This window comes from Cherax quadricarinatus, chromosome 17, assembly GCF_038502225.1.
Source record: "Cherax quadricarinatus isolate ZL_2023a chromosome 17, ASM3850222v1, whole genome shotgun sequence".
NCBI classification, from domain to species: domain Eukaryota; kingdom Metazoa; phylum Arthropoda; class Malacostraca; order Decapoda; family Parastacidae; genus Cherax; species Cherax quadricarinatus.
This window is the reverse complement of record NC_091308.1, coordinates 47,023,830-47,038,571: the sequence shown is the minus strand read 5'-3', so window position 1 is coordinate 47,038,571 and position 14,742 is coordinate 47,023,830. Positions and strand designations below refer to the sequence as shown.

The following is a 14,742-nucleotide window of genomic DNA, read 5'->3' as shown; positions in this document are numbered from 1 at the left end:
GTTCAGTGGGACAGAGAACTGGCAAGGAAGTCAGTGAATGAGATGATGGAATATGTGACAACAACAGGGAAGGAAGCTGAGGAGAGGTTTGTACCCAAGGGTAACAGAAATGACGAGAAGGCCAGGATGAGCCCTTGTCTTAGAGCCAGAAATGAATATACACAGGTAAGAAAGGAGGCCCAATGACGATACGAAAATGACATAGCAGCGAAAGCCAAATCTGACCCGAAGCTGTTGTACAGCCACATCAGGAGGAAAACAACAGTCAAGGACCAAGTAATCAGGCTGAGGAAGGAAGGGGAGATCACAAGAAACGACCGTGAAGTATGTGAGGAGTTCAGCATGAGATTGAAGTATTCACAGAGGAGACAGAACGGACTCCAGAAAGATGGAGAGGTGGGGTACACCATCAAGTGTTGGACACAATACATACATATAAGCAAGCTAGATACCGCAGAGACGATGGGGCCGGATAACATCTCTGCATGAGTCCTGAGAGAGGGAGCAGAGGTGCTATGTGTACCACTAACAATAATCTTCAACACGTCTATCGAAACAGGGCGACTGCCTGAGGTATGGGAAATAGCAAATGTAGTCCCAATTTTTAAAAAAAGGAGACAGACACGAAGCATTAAACTACAGACCAGTGTCACTGACGTGTATAGTATGCCAAGTCATGGAGAAGGTTATCAGGAGAAGAGTGGTGGAACACCTAGAAAGGAATGGGCTTAACGACTATCAGCATGGTTTCAGGGACGGGAACTCCTGTGTCACAAATCTACTGGAGTTCAATGACAGGGTGACAGCAGTAAGACAAGAGAGAGAGGGGTGGGTAGATTGCGTTTTCATGGACTGTAAGAAGGCTTTTGACACAGTTCCACGCAAGAGATTAGTGCAAAAGATGGAGGACCAGGCAGGTATAACAGGGAAGGCACTGCAGTGGATCAGGAAATACCTGTCGCGAAGACATCAGTGAGTAATGGTACGTGACCAGGTGTCAGAGTGGGCGTCTGTGACAGCGGGGTTCCACAGAGGTCAGTCCTAGGACCAGTGCTGCTTCTGGTGTATGTAAACGACATGATGGAAGGAATAGACTCAGAAGTCTCCCTGTGTGCAGATAATGTGAAGTTAATGAGAAGAATTCAGTCGGACGAGGACCAGGCAGAACTACAAAGAGATCTGGACAGGCTGCAGACCTGGTCCAGAAATTGGCTCCTGGAGTTCAACCCCACCAAGTGCAAAGTCATGAAGATTGGGGAAGGGCAAAGAAGACCGCAGACAGAGTACAGTCTAGGGGGGGGCAGAAACTACAAACCTCACTCAAGGAAAAGGATCTTGGGGTGAGTATAACACCGGGCACATCTCCTGAAGCGCACATCAACCAAATAACTGCTGCAGCATATGGGCGCCTGGCAAACCTGAGAATAGCGTTCCGACATCTCATTAAGGAATCGTTCAGAGCCCTGTACACCGTGTACGTCAGGCCTATATTGGAGTATGCAGCACCATTTTGGAACCCATACCTTGCCAAGCACGTAAGGAAATTAGAGAAAGTGCAAAGGTTGGAAACAAGACTAGTCCCGGAGCTAAGGGGCTTGTCATACGAGGAGAGGTTAAGGGAAATCGACCTGACGACACTGGAGGACAGGAGAGATAGGATAGGATATGATACCGACATACAAAATACTGAGAGGAAACGACAAGGTGGACAGAGAAGGGATTGTCCAGAGATGGGACACAGCAACAAAGGGTCACAATTGGATGTTGAAGACTCAGATGAATCACAGGGATGTTAGGAAGTATTTCTTCAGTCACGAAGTTGTCAGGAAGTGGAATAGTCTGGGAAATGATGTAGTGGAGGCAGGATTCATGCATAGCTTTAAGAAGAGGTATGATAAAGCTCATCGAGCAGGATGAGTGACCTAGTAACGACCAGTGAAGAGGCGGGGCCAGGAGCTGAGTATCGACCCCTGCAACCACAAATAGGTGAGTTCACACACACACACACACACACACACACACACACCAGTGGTGAGAGCAGTTTAACATTCAACTAACCCGGGAGCAATTCAGAGGCAGGATGAAAGCGGTTGAAAATTCCCCTCATACCTGTTACTTCTGTTCACGTCATAGTAAATAGGTTCCTGAATAGTTACATGTGAGCCGTTTTGAGACCTCAACCCACGTCAGGATTCCCAGTTGACCGCTTGGTCAACCAGGCTGTTGCTGCTCCCGGCCCAAAGACGCACAGTTATAACCTAAACAGACACTTGCAGGAGACAGGGGTCCAGTTTCCACCTGAAAACATCAACCTTCGATCCAACAGTATTTCTGATATTTGTTGGTAATTGGTTAAACAGTTTCGGACCACAAATATTAACACAGTTTTCTATAATTGTGCCCATGATGATCCTCCTTTTTCACCTCGTTTAGCCTACACTTGCTTGCAAATTTCTCGCTTCAATAATTATTGTGGTTGTGCGCACACTAGGGATGAGATTGGCAAATTTGTTCTATGTATATATTATTAGGTGTGGTATAAACCTTGGTAATAGATACCGACAAATTGGTTTAGAAAGATACATGAACAAACACTAGGACATAACAAAAAGACACAGGGCCGTGACTGGAACAATACACAAATAACCTGGGACATATCAGGGTCTCAGGACCGAAACGTTTTCTAATAAATATGTCCTAGTGTCTGCTCACGTGTCTTTCTAAGCCAGTTACTAGGTGTGTTTTTCTTCCGAGCCAAGTGTAGCCAGAGGGCTCCGAGGGGGCGCCCAGTGTGTTTCTTTTTTTTATTGCATGCTTGCGGTAACGAACTCAGTAAATTTTTCAACTCTTCTGTCTCTGCTGACTTGAGAGACACTATGACATCAGTACAATATTCAAGGCGTGAAAATTTAAAAAATGCCGTCACTGGCATTGTTTCTTTATTTTGAAGGTTTTTGTAATCTATACTCATTTTCTGGCATTTACTGTAATTGTCTTACTGTATTCTCTGTATGATTGATCGTCTGACATCATAATTCCGAAGGTTTTATATTTTTTTACCTGTTTCTTACGTTATATGAGAATTTCTGTTTACGCAAATTTGAGTTATTAATTTTTCCTATTCCAAGTAGTTGAAATTTGTCATTATTGAACACCATTTTATTGTCATTTGCTCACTGGATGACTTCGTTAATATCCACCTAAGAGACTTTCACACACATTGTTGTGTTCTTCATGAAATATGAGACTAAGGAGTGCTTGTGTGTAATTTATGTCTGCTCTAAGGATGACAAACAGGAATATCCCAGGACTGTGCCTTGGGGTGCAGTATTCGTTTTACTTCGCCAAGACTCGCTTTTACATTTGTTTATTACCACCACTTGTGATATTTTTGGAGTGTCGTTGTAAATAGCATCAGTGTTTCATTTTCCTTGCGAAGCCTCGGTGTGATGGGTATGTTGTGATGGGTGTGTTGTGATAGGTATGTTCGTCCTGCTGCACAACCAGGTGGAGGTGGGTCGAGTGACTTATGGTTCCTCATAAAATCAGTAAGCTGGTATCTCAGCTCCGTGTCAGTGATTTTTATGTTGCCCCTTTTTTGAAGTGGGACTGTATCAACACTTTCTTTTTAAACCCTAGGTGGTGCGTGCGTGAGCATATTTATTTCTTTTTAAATTCCGGATGATTTGTGCAAGAATGAGATATATAATTTGTATGGAGTGCAAAAAATAAAATGAGACAGAAATGTATGGGTCTTCATTAAGCGAATATTGATTCAGACATTGCTGTGTCGTCCACTGTGTATGACTTTTTTTGTGGAGAGAGCCATTATTGAAAAAAGGTTTTGGCCTGCATTTTGCATATATAAAAAATATTTTTGTATTTTTTCACAATTTTATTAATGATTTTTTACCCTTTTGGGTTTCTTTTGATATAATTTTTTTGTCTTTATTTCTGTGCTATATCGACAATTTCTCGGAATAGTCTCTTTTTCTAGTTTTAATGTTTGCAGTTAATTAAACCGTTCAGCATCATTCTTTCTTTGTTTTAGCTCAGTGTCTGATCTCTTTTTTTTTTTTTTTTTTTTTTTGAGGCTGTCGCAGAGGATATTTTATACAGATCTTGTATGATTAGTTTGGGTCTAGAATTTTAAGGACAGTTTACCGGGGAATGTCACATAATTTATCATTAAAACTATCCCAAGCAGTTCTCTGATTGTTGTATTCAGATTTACTAAACAACCCGTCATGATGACTACTAGGTTCTCCACACATGGGTCGTCATGGAAACTATTTTGTTTCATTCTTCATTGTTTGTGATAATTAAATGAAGCCTATTTTTATCTCAGTCTTTCTATTTGTGGGTTCAATGCGAACTTTTTTGACAAGTTCTTAGAATTTCCTGAAATCCAACTTTTCAGCTAGGTTACTTCCTGGTAATATTAGTAGGCTGTTGTGAGCCGCGTCCAGGATAAAACTTCATTTGTTAATATTTGTAATAATGAGGGAAAACATAAATAATTCTCTGCCACTCTACAAGTTGGAAGGCAACACCAACATGTTTTCTTCAACCGAGATCAATATCTTGAATTGTTATTATTATTAAAAATAAGTGTTCAGTGCTTATGGGTTATACAGCGATCTCTTGAAGAGAAGTAAGAGCGACTGTTCATCATATAGAAGGACGCAGACACAGAAAGGATGGGAAGGTTGCACCTAACCGCGCCGCTGTTTTCAAAAACATCCACCATCCTCTCTCCTTTATGGGCCAGAGCAGACAGCGAGGGAGTCGCTCCCTCACCAGCACTTCATCACAGCCAGGCCCCTCATTATGACTAAAAAAATATTCCCCACTATTTCCTCTTTATCCCCACCTCTATTGGCATCTCTCCTTTCCGTTCCTCGTATCAGTACTCCTTCCCCCTCCCTTAATCTTCCTCTGTAATGCCTACATCCTCTTTTATCCATTCTCCTTGTAGTAAACTTCCTCTCCCTCATCCTCCCACCTGTTATCTCGCCCACATTCCTCTTCTCATCCAACACACTTCTATCCCACTCAGTTTTAACCTTCACACCTTTCTTTCCAGTCACATGCCTCATTCCCTCTATTTCCCAATCCACTCTCAACTTACCACACCTCTCCAAATCCCACATACCCAACATTATCACAACATACTCCAACTACAAATAACCCATGCGTGCTTAGATTATAACACGGTGAAGAATATTATCCACCCTTTCCCACATAGTCAATACAAGAAAAATCAGTCTGGTACACGAATGCAGATGAAATCACAAGTGCAGTGAAATAAGAGAGAAGAAAAAATTGTTAGACATCATAGCTATCACAGAGACGACTCTAACAGTGACAGTTTATGACCCATACTAGTAATATATCAAGTTCAGAAAAGATGTCTGCCAATTTTTTGACTTTTTTTTTTTTCAAAAATTAAAAAAAAGGGGGGATTTAAATATTTTTTTAACATGATTGTTGAGAATTTTAAAGAGAATGATTTTTTTTTTTAGTTTTTATGGTACTCTTACGTTTAAGGAAGGGAAAATTCCATATTTTCTGAGCATTCTCAGCATTTTTTAACCTCAAATTTTATTTTATTACTCGAGAACGCCTTATTCGGCTGGCTTCAAATTTTTAACTTAAGATTTCTTGAACCATTTGCACGCTTGGATTCCCTGTGCACATTGTTACATAATCTATTCCCAAATTTTGTTTCCGTGTGATAACTAGACAGAGGCTTCTCTGATCGTCTTCAAAATTTCAACAGTCGTGTATCCTACTTAGATTGGTATTGTTAATGGCGGAGCCATTTTGCCACATTGAATATTGAAATGTTATAGCATTGTTTATGTAATTTTGCCTTGATGCTAGTGAGGGGATCTTTATCCAAGGAACTTGATCTCTCTTTCCCTTGTTTGAATTGAATTTGAATTCCTCCCATTCTACAAGTGCTATATATATGGTCCCGACAAGTTTAGTGCTTTAATAAAAATGTACCAATATGTGAACAATCTTGTATCAATCTTGGCTGATGCATCGTGTGAAATAGACGAGACGTTTCATGGGTTTAGGCTGTGTAAGCACAAATTTTGTTGGATTCTGTGCAGTTACTGGAAAATACCTCCCTTGGTCAGCCGTCTCCCACCGAGGCAGGATGACTTGATATATAAAAAACACTTTCTTACTTACTCCTCCACTGTCTTGCCAGAAGTTGGCAGTCACTGCACCTCAGATGCCTCTCCGAACTATAATATCCCAACCCCTCCTTCAAAATGCAGGCAGTGTACTCTCCTCCTCTAGGACTCGAGTCCAGCCAGCTGTTTTCCCTGAATCCCTTCGTAAATGTTACCTTGCTCACACTCCAACAGTACTTCAAGTTATCAAGTCGTGTGACGTAAATATTATGCAGAGAATTTGTTAATGTGAAAAGTAGGAGGAAGCGTTCAGTTACTAAAAGTATTATTCAGAGGGTTGACGAGGGGTTGTTGAGGTGGTTTGGTATTACTAAAGAAACTGAATACGAGGTTGACAGTTTATATGGAATGTTTGGACGGAAAATGGGAAATATTTTTTGCTCTTTCTGATTGTGCATAAACGATATACCTGATATATAGTCTTATGTATTCCTGTCTGTAGACCATGTAAAACTAATGAGGAGAAATATATCGGAGAAGACAGGGTATAGGATAGGCTAGGTTGATGCCTTCCGCTGGTTTACTGGTCCACACCCTTAAAAATTGTTTATGACAGGGTATAGCTACGAGAAGACCGTAACCGACTGTAGTAATGGTCAGACAGGTGATCACTTCATCCCCAGTAAACACTAGGTTATTAAACTCGGGAAGGAGCTAGACAAATAAGCACAGAATACAGACTGGGTAAGCACGCTACACGCACCAGGAAAGAAAAAGTAACTCAGGGTTAGCATAATATCAAGCATGACCCGAGACACAACAGCTGAATAAAAGCGGCGGTGTTTGCACGTCTGTCTAGATTAAGATCTACATTAAAGTACCGCTACAAAGAGTCCTTCAGGGCTCTAGATATGTATGACTCATGTTAGGCTTAGAGTATGCAGCATCACAATGGTACTATAACTATAGCCTAGAACAGAAGTTTTTTTTTTTTTTTCAAATTATTGCATGAAAACCAAAACCCCATTTTTAGGTCTATAAAACTGACCAAAGATCAAATGCATATTGTAGTAGTTGTAAACACTTTCACTTCGTTACAGAACATCAGTGTTGAGAATTTGAAACTGATCAGCTAAGGAGCTCTCAAGTTATAAATGAAAACGTCAGTATATATATATATATATATATATATATATATATATATATATATATATATATATATATATATATATATATATATATATATATATATATAATATATATAGGGAAGTACCACCTCTATGGCTGGAATGGGAACCCTCATCCTCAGAGAAGACAAACGTACCTCTGGGAAAAGTCAAGGTTCTCCCCCGAGCTGTTTGAATATTTTCTTCTCCTACCACCCCCTATATATTTTATATTCTATGTGAACATTTATTAATAAACAAAATACATTTACAGAAAAAAACAAGAATACAATGACACAATGTATTAAAGATTATGAATTTCCTCCAGCTCCTCCGAGGCTGGATGCGAGCCAAGTATGCAGCAAGCATTTCCCCTCTGGATGGCTATGCTGAGGCGCTGGAACATGAAAGCAGCTGCCCTTGGGTCCCTGGTGGTGTCGATGAGTCTGGAACCCAATTCTTTAAGGAAACGTATGGCATTTTTTTCCCCATGATCCCAAGGTCTCTGATCCCACTGAGACAAATTGATACTGTTGGCTTATGTCCCTGTACTTGCTGATCTTGTACTCCTCCCTGTGGTCAGCAGCTCCTCCCTCTCGCCCCACACTGTGATGGATATAGGTGTCAGCCAGTGTGGACACACAGGTATAGTCCCATGCTAAGAGCTTGCCATTCTTCCAAGGATAGATGGTGATCAAGTCGGGGCGGTTTGCTGAGTTGTGGGTATTGTTGGCTGCTAGTGATCGGGGCTCCCTCTCGGCTGGGCATCCAGCTGTAGCAAGGGTTCTCATTGTGTCTTGCATGCCAGCCCTTGGTTTTGGAACAGTTAAGACCATGTAGACCGTATTGGTCTGCTTTTGCTTCACCGCAAATACACGTATATTTTGTGTGAATTGGGGCAGCAAGGCACAGAGCCACTGCAATACGGAGGGTCTTAGGGTCGAGTAGCGTTCCCATTGCCGGTATGTGAACTGTTTGGAGGAAGTCCCCAGAGTGAGGTGCGCTCACAGCCTGGAGACGGGCAATCTCCCTATCTGATGTTGCAGCCCTAAGCATGTTGGCAGGCACCTTTTCAGCGATCGGGCCATCCCAGCTTGACTGTGAGCCAATGCTGCACTAGGGTTTGGTGCTGGAGCAGCAAGAGTCCCCCATTCAGTGATGGCACTGGCATAGCTAGGGTCTTCTATTCCTGCTGAGTCGCTGAGGGTATCAGGAAGAATTTGTCTTATCAACTCGTTTGATGCTGTGGAAGAGGATAGGAAAGCTGGTAGAGCAATCTGGGAGGATCTGCGTACTCCTAGCCCTCCAAGCCTGACCGGAAGTGAGGCTTGCAACCACTGTCCATCTTCAAGGGAAAGATTCAATACACTCTCTAGCATGGCCTTAAGGAGAGAGTTATATTCCTTGAGTTTTGGACTGCTGAAGGCTGGGGATCATCTCAGAAAGTAGGTAAGTTTTGGGAGTGACAGGCACCTGGTGAGTAGGTAGAAGGCATCGTGTGTGTCAATGTCTTTCATCCTTCATTCCATCGTCCGGAGGTCTGAGACTTTTTTTTCTAGGATCAGATTGATGGCATTGGACCCAAGAGGAGCACCAAGGAGAGTGCTATTGGCTGGATCAATGGCTCGTACTCCTGGTAAAACAGCGCTAATATTCTGGATCATCTGTTGATTGGTAGAAACTATTTCACATTTGTTGGGGTTTAAAGAAAGGCCCAGGCTTTCTCCCATGTCTTTAATTTTACTGAGGTCCTCTAGGGTACCATTGTCCAGGTGCTTCTGTGACTTCCTTGATGACCAAACAAAATAGAAAGGGGGCGAGAGGATCCCCCTGTTGCATGCCCTCACATGAGTCAATTTCATGGTCCCCAAACAATAGTTTGGAGTTCACATTATAACACGATTCTATGAAGGGATAAAGGAAAGGGAAGTTTCTGTAAACTGCTAGGAGAGCAGCATCCCTTCTGAGTTGAAAGCATTGGCAAAGTCCAATTTGACCAAGGCTTTTTCATCGGACATGTTTTTGATATACTATACTCGTGCTGCGTGGGCAGCTGCTTCACAGCCCTGTTGAACGCCGAAACCGAGCTGAGTTGGTTTCAGCATTGCAGCAGCCTCTTGACTCACCCTTCTTACTGCAGCCTTGGCGACTAGGCGCCGAAGGGTGTTACCCACTGCAATGGGTCTGATTCTGCCATCCTTTTTCCGGAGGGTGCACAATGAGGCACCAAAGAAAAGGGGTCTGATGGCCCCTGGGACTCTGCCAGCCAGTCACAGGTTGGAAAATTTGGTGAGTTCAGACAGTAGCCTCTCTGAAACCTCACCAAGTGCTGGATTGAGTATTTGTTTTAAGTGTTGAGGCCTTAAACCGGTGAAACCTCCTGCTGAGCCCTGTGGAAATGACATAGCAGCTTTATACACATCAGCATCCTGTAAGGTTAGATGTTCTTCGCCTGCTGCAATGTCAGGGAGGTCAGTGTTGGTACTGGGAGCCCTGGGTGGATGTTTGTCCTTCAGAGCTTGCGCCGTGCTTGCGTCCTTGGGAGCGATGGTATCCTCACTGGTTATAAGCCTCAGAGCTCCAATTTTTTTGCTAATTTGGGCTCTGATTTTTGAGGCGTCGAGTGTCCTGTTGTTGGCATTTGCCCGGAGGGTGTTTGTCGCCTAGGTTGTCATCCCTTGGGAATGCATTTATTGCCCTAATAACACGTTGTTAGTGACTTGTCCCTCCTTGGTGGGACAGCCAAACAGGCATTGCCAAAAAGCAGCAAGTTGTGCCAGGATCTGTTGTTTGAAGGAGCATCGTTGACTTTCTTCAGGTCAGTGAATTTGCTAGCAGCTTGAGGGCGAGCTGCTTTGGGGATGTGTGTCAGAGTCCTGGTGGATGTTAATTTGATTGCAGATTTGAAGTCCTCTGTAGAGGTGAAGTCAGCCCTGTCTGCTGGGGGAGGCTGTTGGTTGTTCTCATTTGGAGCTCTCCTGGAGCCTTGACATCCATTGTGTGCACGGATGTTGCCAGTTGTGGGATTGAGTTCACATTCCCTGTGGCACACCCGGCAGATGCCTCGTGGACGACAGCTTTGGCTCTGTCGTGAAGATTCCTGGGAACCCACGACTACTTGTGACATTGTTGATATCGTGGGGGTGGGAGGGCGCCAGTTGTGGGGTGATGGGTGAAGGACAGCATGGATGCATGGGGGATGAGGGTGGGGGAGTAGTGAGCGTCGGAACTTGTAATTGGTGGGGCACTAAACGGCAACACCCTTGGTCAGGAAGTCAGTGGGCCTAGGCTGGGATGAGGGGGATGGGGTAGTGGCCCTGTGTGTTCGCTCAAGATGCACATCACTGACTAACTTTTGCTAACTGTTATACACTTATTGTTCCATTTAGAAAAAACCCTCGCCATTTGGCACACTAATCACTTAACCGAGGTGTTCTGTTCACCATCCAATGACCGTGTCGTGGGCGGCCACTTCCTCCCCCAACCCACGACCCTGGCCGGTCACAGATGTAAACAAAACCTCCTCCACACCTCCACTGCCAGGATCCCCTCACCACCGCTACTGCCCAAATCCCAACATGCAAGATAAGATAAGATTTCGTTCGGATTTTTAACCCCGGAGGGTTAGCCACCCAGGATAGTCAGTGCGTCATCGAGGACTGTCTAACTTATTTCCATTGGGGTCCTTAATCTTGTCCCCCAGGATGCGACCCACACCAGTCGACTAACACCCAGGTACCTATTTGCTGCTAGGTGAACAGGACAACAGTTGTAAGGAAACGTGTCGAATGTTTCCACCCGCCGGGAATCGAACCCGGGCCCTCCGTGTGTGAAGCGGGAGCTTTAGCCACCAGGCCACCGGGCACTTTCACTGATACAGAAGCAACGGTCTGATGCAGAGGATTGTCACAACTCTGTGATCTCCGGTGGATACTCACGATGATGTCTGCCGAAACTGGCCCGCGTAAACCATGTTGGTTCTTGGTTTACACACAGAACGTATGGATATATATATATATATATATATATATATATATATATATATATATATATATATATATATATATATATATATATATATATATATATATATATATATATATATATATATATATATATATATATATATATATATATATATATATATATATATATATATATATATATATATATATATATATATATTATAGGTAGTAGGTTGGTAGACAGCAACCGCCCATAGAGGTACTACCGTCCTGCCAAGTGAGTGTAACACGAAAGCCTGTAATTGTTTTACATGTTAGTAGGATTGCTGGTGTCCATTTTTCTGTCTCATAAACATGCAAGGTTTCAGGTACGTCCTGCTACGTCTACTTACACTTAGGTCACACTACACATACATGTACAAGCATATATATACACACCCCTCTGGGTTTTCTTCTATTTTCTTACTAATTCTTGTTCTTGTTTATTTCCTCTTACCTCCATGAGGAAGTGAAACAGAATACTTCCTCCGTAAGCCATGCGTGTTGTAAGAGGCGACTAAAATGCCAGGAGCAAGGGGCTAGTAACCCCTTCTCCTCTATATATTACAAAATGTAAAAGGAGAAACTTTCGTTTTTACTTTTGGGCCACCCCGCCTCGGTGGGATACGGCCGGTGTGTTGAAAGAAATATATATATATATATATATATATATATATATATATATATATATATATATATATATATATATATATATATATATATATATATATATATATATATGTGTGTGTGTGTGTGTGTAATGACAACTCTCTTTCACTCCCCACAGGTTCAGAGAGGTAATTACGCCTAGGAGATTTGAGTAATTTCACTGATTTCCTCTCCCACACAGGTAGCAGTGCTGAGAGCAGGCAGTGTCCAGGGACGGGCCGCTACGAAGTTATAGGAGGAACCGGCGCTTCTGGAGGCGGCGGCGGTGGCATCGGTGCGTCTGCCGCCGCGTCCACCTCCAGAGGAAGCGGAGGATCCGGCGGAGGCGGCGTGGGAGGTAGCGTGGAGGTGGCCACCAGCCACCACAACTCTGACTGCGAAGGTTTGCCCTACACCTCCCTCTCTGTAGGCTGCTCCACTACTGATACCCTGGTCATCAGTAATCGATGCACCTCGGCAGGTGGGTCATATACTCCGCCTCCAGGAGTACCTTCCGAGTAGCCCTGAAACACTTCCTGTATCCTCCACCTTCTGAAATTCTGCATGCATGCAGTGACATACAGTGAGTTACATGCAGTGAGTTACATGCAGTGACTTATATGCAGTGACTTATATGCAGTGACTTATATGCAGTGACTTATATGCAGTGACTTACATGCAGTGACTTACATGCAGTGACTTACATGCAGTGAGTTACATGTAGTGAGTTACATGCAGTGACTTACATGCAGTGACTTACATGCAGTCAAAACTAAGCTAACTCTCTGTAAGACGTTGTTAAACACCTATTTATTTTTTACTAATTGATGGTGGAAATTAAGTTTTTTTTTTTTATTCAGTTTGTTTAAGAGGAGATATTTGAAAGTTTTTGTTAAATTAATGTTTTGACTTTGTTACTTTTATCTTAGACAGTGTTAATATTACTCAGTGTAGTCTTAGCTTAGACAATGTTAGTAGTAGTGTAGTCTTAGCTTAGACAATGTTAGTATTAGTGTAGTCTTAGCTTAGACAATGTTAGTATTAGTGTAGTCTTAGCTTAGACAATGTTAGTATTAGTGTAGTCTTAGCTTAGACAATGTTAGTATAAGTGTAGTCTTAGCTTAGACAATGTTAGTATTAGTGTAGTCTTAGCTTAGACAATGTTAGTATTAGTGTAGTCTTAGCTTAGACAATGTTAGTATTAGTGTAGTCTTAGCTTAGACAATGTTAGTATTAGTATAGTCTTAGCTTAGACAATGTTAGTATTAGTGTAGTCTTAGCTTAGACAATGTTAGTATTAGTGTAGTCTTAGCTTAGACAATGTTAGTGTTGCTTCGTGTACACTAAGATAATGTTACTCTTGTCCCGTCTATTAAACTCACCGTGGAGAAAGAAGTGGTCTTCAAACTTCCATTTTAGATGTTCTGATCCACCGGGTTGATAGAAAATTCAAGTTTACGGTATATAGGAAGGCCACTAATGTGTGCTCATACATCCACTACTACTCTAACCATAAAACAAGAGTGAAAAGGAGTGTCTTTTTCAATATGTTTCTGAGAGCCTGTCGAGTGTGCAGAACGGGAGTTTCTGATGAGGAAATTAGGAAAATCTTTGATATTGCTACAAAACAACCGTACCCATAGGAGGTTATAGAAACTGCTTTGCTGACAGCCAGGAAAACTTTTCATAGGACTGAACCCAGGATAACATCTCAGATCAAAAATGTGCTGGTTCTCCCATACAGTGAGAATTTATCTGTCCTACCCCGCTATTATAAAATATGAAAAACATTCATTATATAATAGTTTTGGATTGTTCAAACTCGATTGTTTATAATTGAGGCTGTCATGCATAACCTGAAGCCAGATTCCTATATGAATGCTTTGGATTGTCTTAAGTGTCGTTGTTTCCTACCAGTGAATTAGGGCCTATTTTCCTGCGTCTTTTTTGTGATAGACCTTCGTCTGCCAAAGAGTTGGCTGGGATAGATAAATTATGGACGTCTGCCTCTTGCTTTAAACCCATTTTCCTTAATATTACGGAATTTTTTCAAGGCAATTACCAGATATATCTCTATTCAGAATTTAAAGTCATATCGTATCGAAGTCTGGCCGAATTTTTTATAACTGTCCTGTCACTAATGTCACGTTCACTAAGTCATTACTACAGTATCAGTGCTTATGGGCTGGTCTGTCTTGCACCATCTCCCTTATTCTAACTAGAACCGTTCTCCTGAACAACTCTACCTGGACTTCCTACTCACTTCTGCAACATGGCAAGCTCCTGATGATGTGTTGATTGCAAGACGAAAGGTCTAGAGCTCGTTCGCGATTATTGTATATAATGTAGTTCCGAATACGCAAAACTGGTCAATTAGCAAGAACTCATTTAAAATTAAGTCCTTTCTAAAATTTTCTCTTATACGTTTAAAGATATATTTTTTTAATTTATGTTAATGCAAAAATTAATAATTTTGTACCTAAAGAACCTAGAAAACTTACCTAACCTTATTATAACTAGCGCAATTTAATTTTGCGTAATCCAGGTAAATATTTTTTAGATAAGTTTACAATAATTTAATAAACACAATGAAATATATTTTTTCGTTAAGTTCAGAATCATTTTTGTGAAATTATTACGTACACAAATTTTCGCTTGCCTTATTCGGCAAGAAGAGCGTTGCTATTTAAGCTAATATCGCAAGTTTTACATATTCAGCCCAACACATTATATATATATATATATATATATATATATATATATATATATATATAT

The 14,742-nt window shown here is 41.8% G+C and overlaps 1 protein-coding gene across 1 annotated transcript in view; it reads left to right on the top strand.

Annotated features, from left to right (window-relative positions):
• The window catches only part of LOC138852834 (uncharacterized), a 73,263-nt gene that overhangs the window by 27,510 nt on the left and 31,011 nt on the right, over positions 1 to 14,742 (top strand). Inside the window, exon 4 of the mRNA XM_070086006.1 lies at positions 12,170 to 12,448. Coding sequence (XP_069942107.1) covers positions 12,170 to 12,448 — 279 coding nt within the window. The remainder of the gene's footprint in view (positions 1 to 12,169; positions 12,449 to 14,742) is intronic.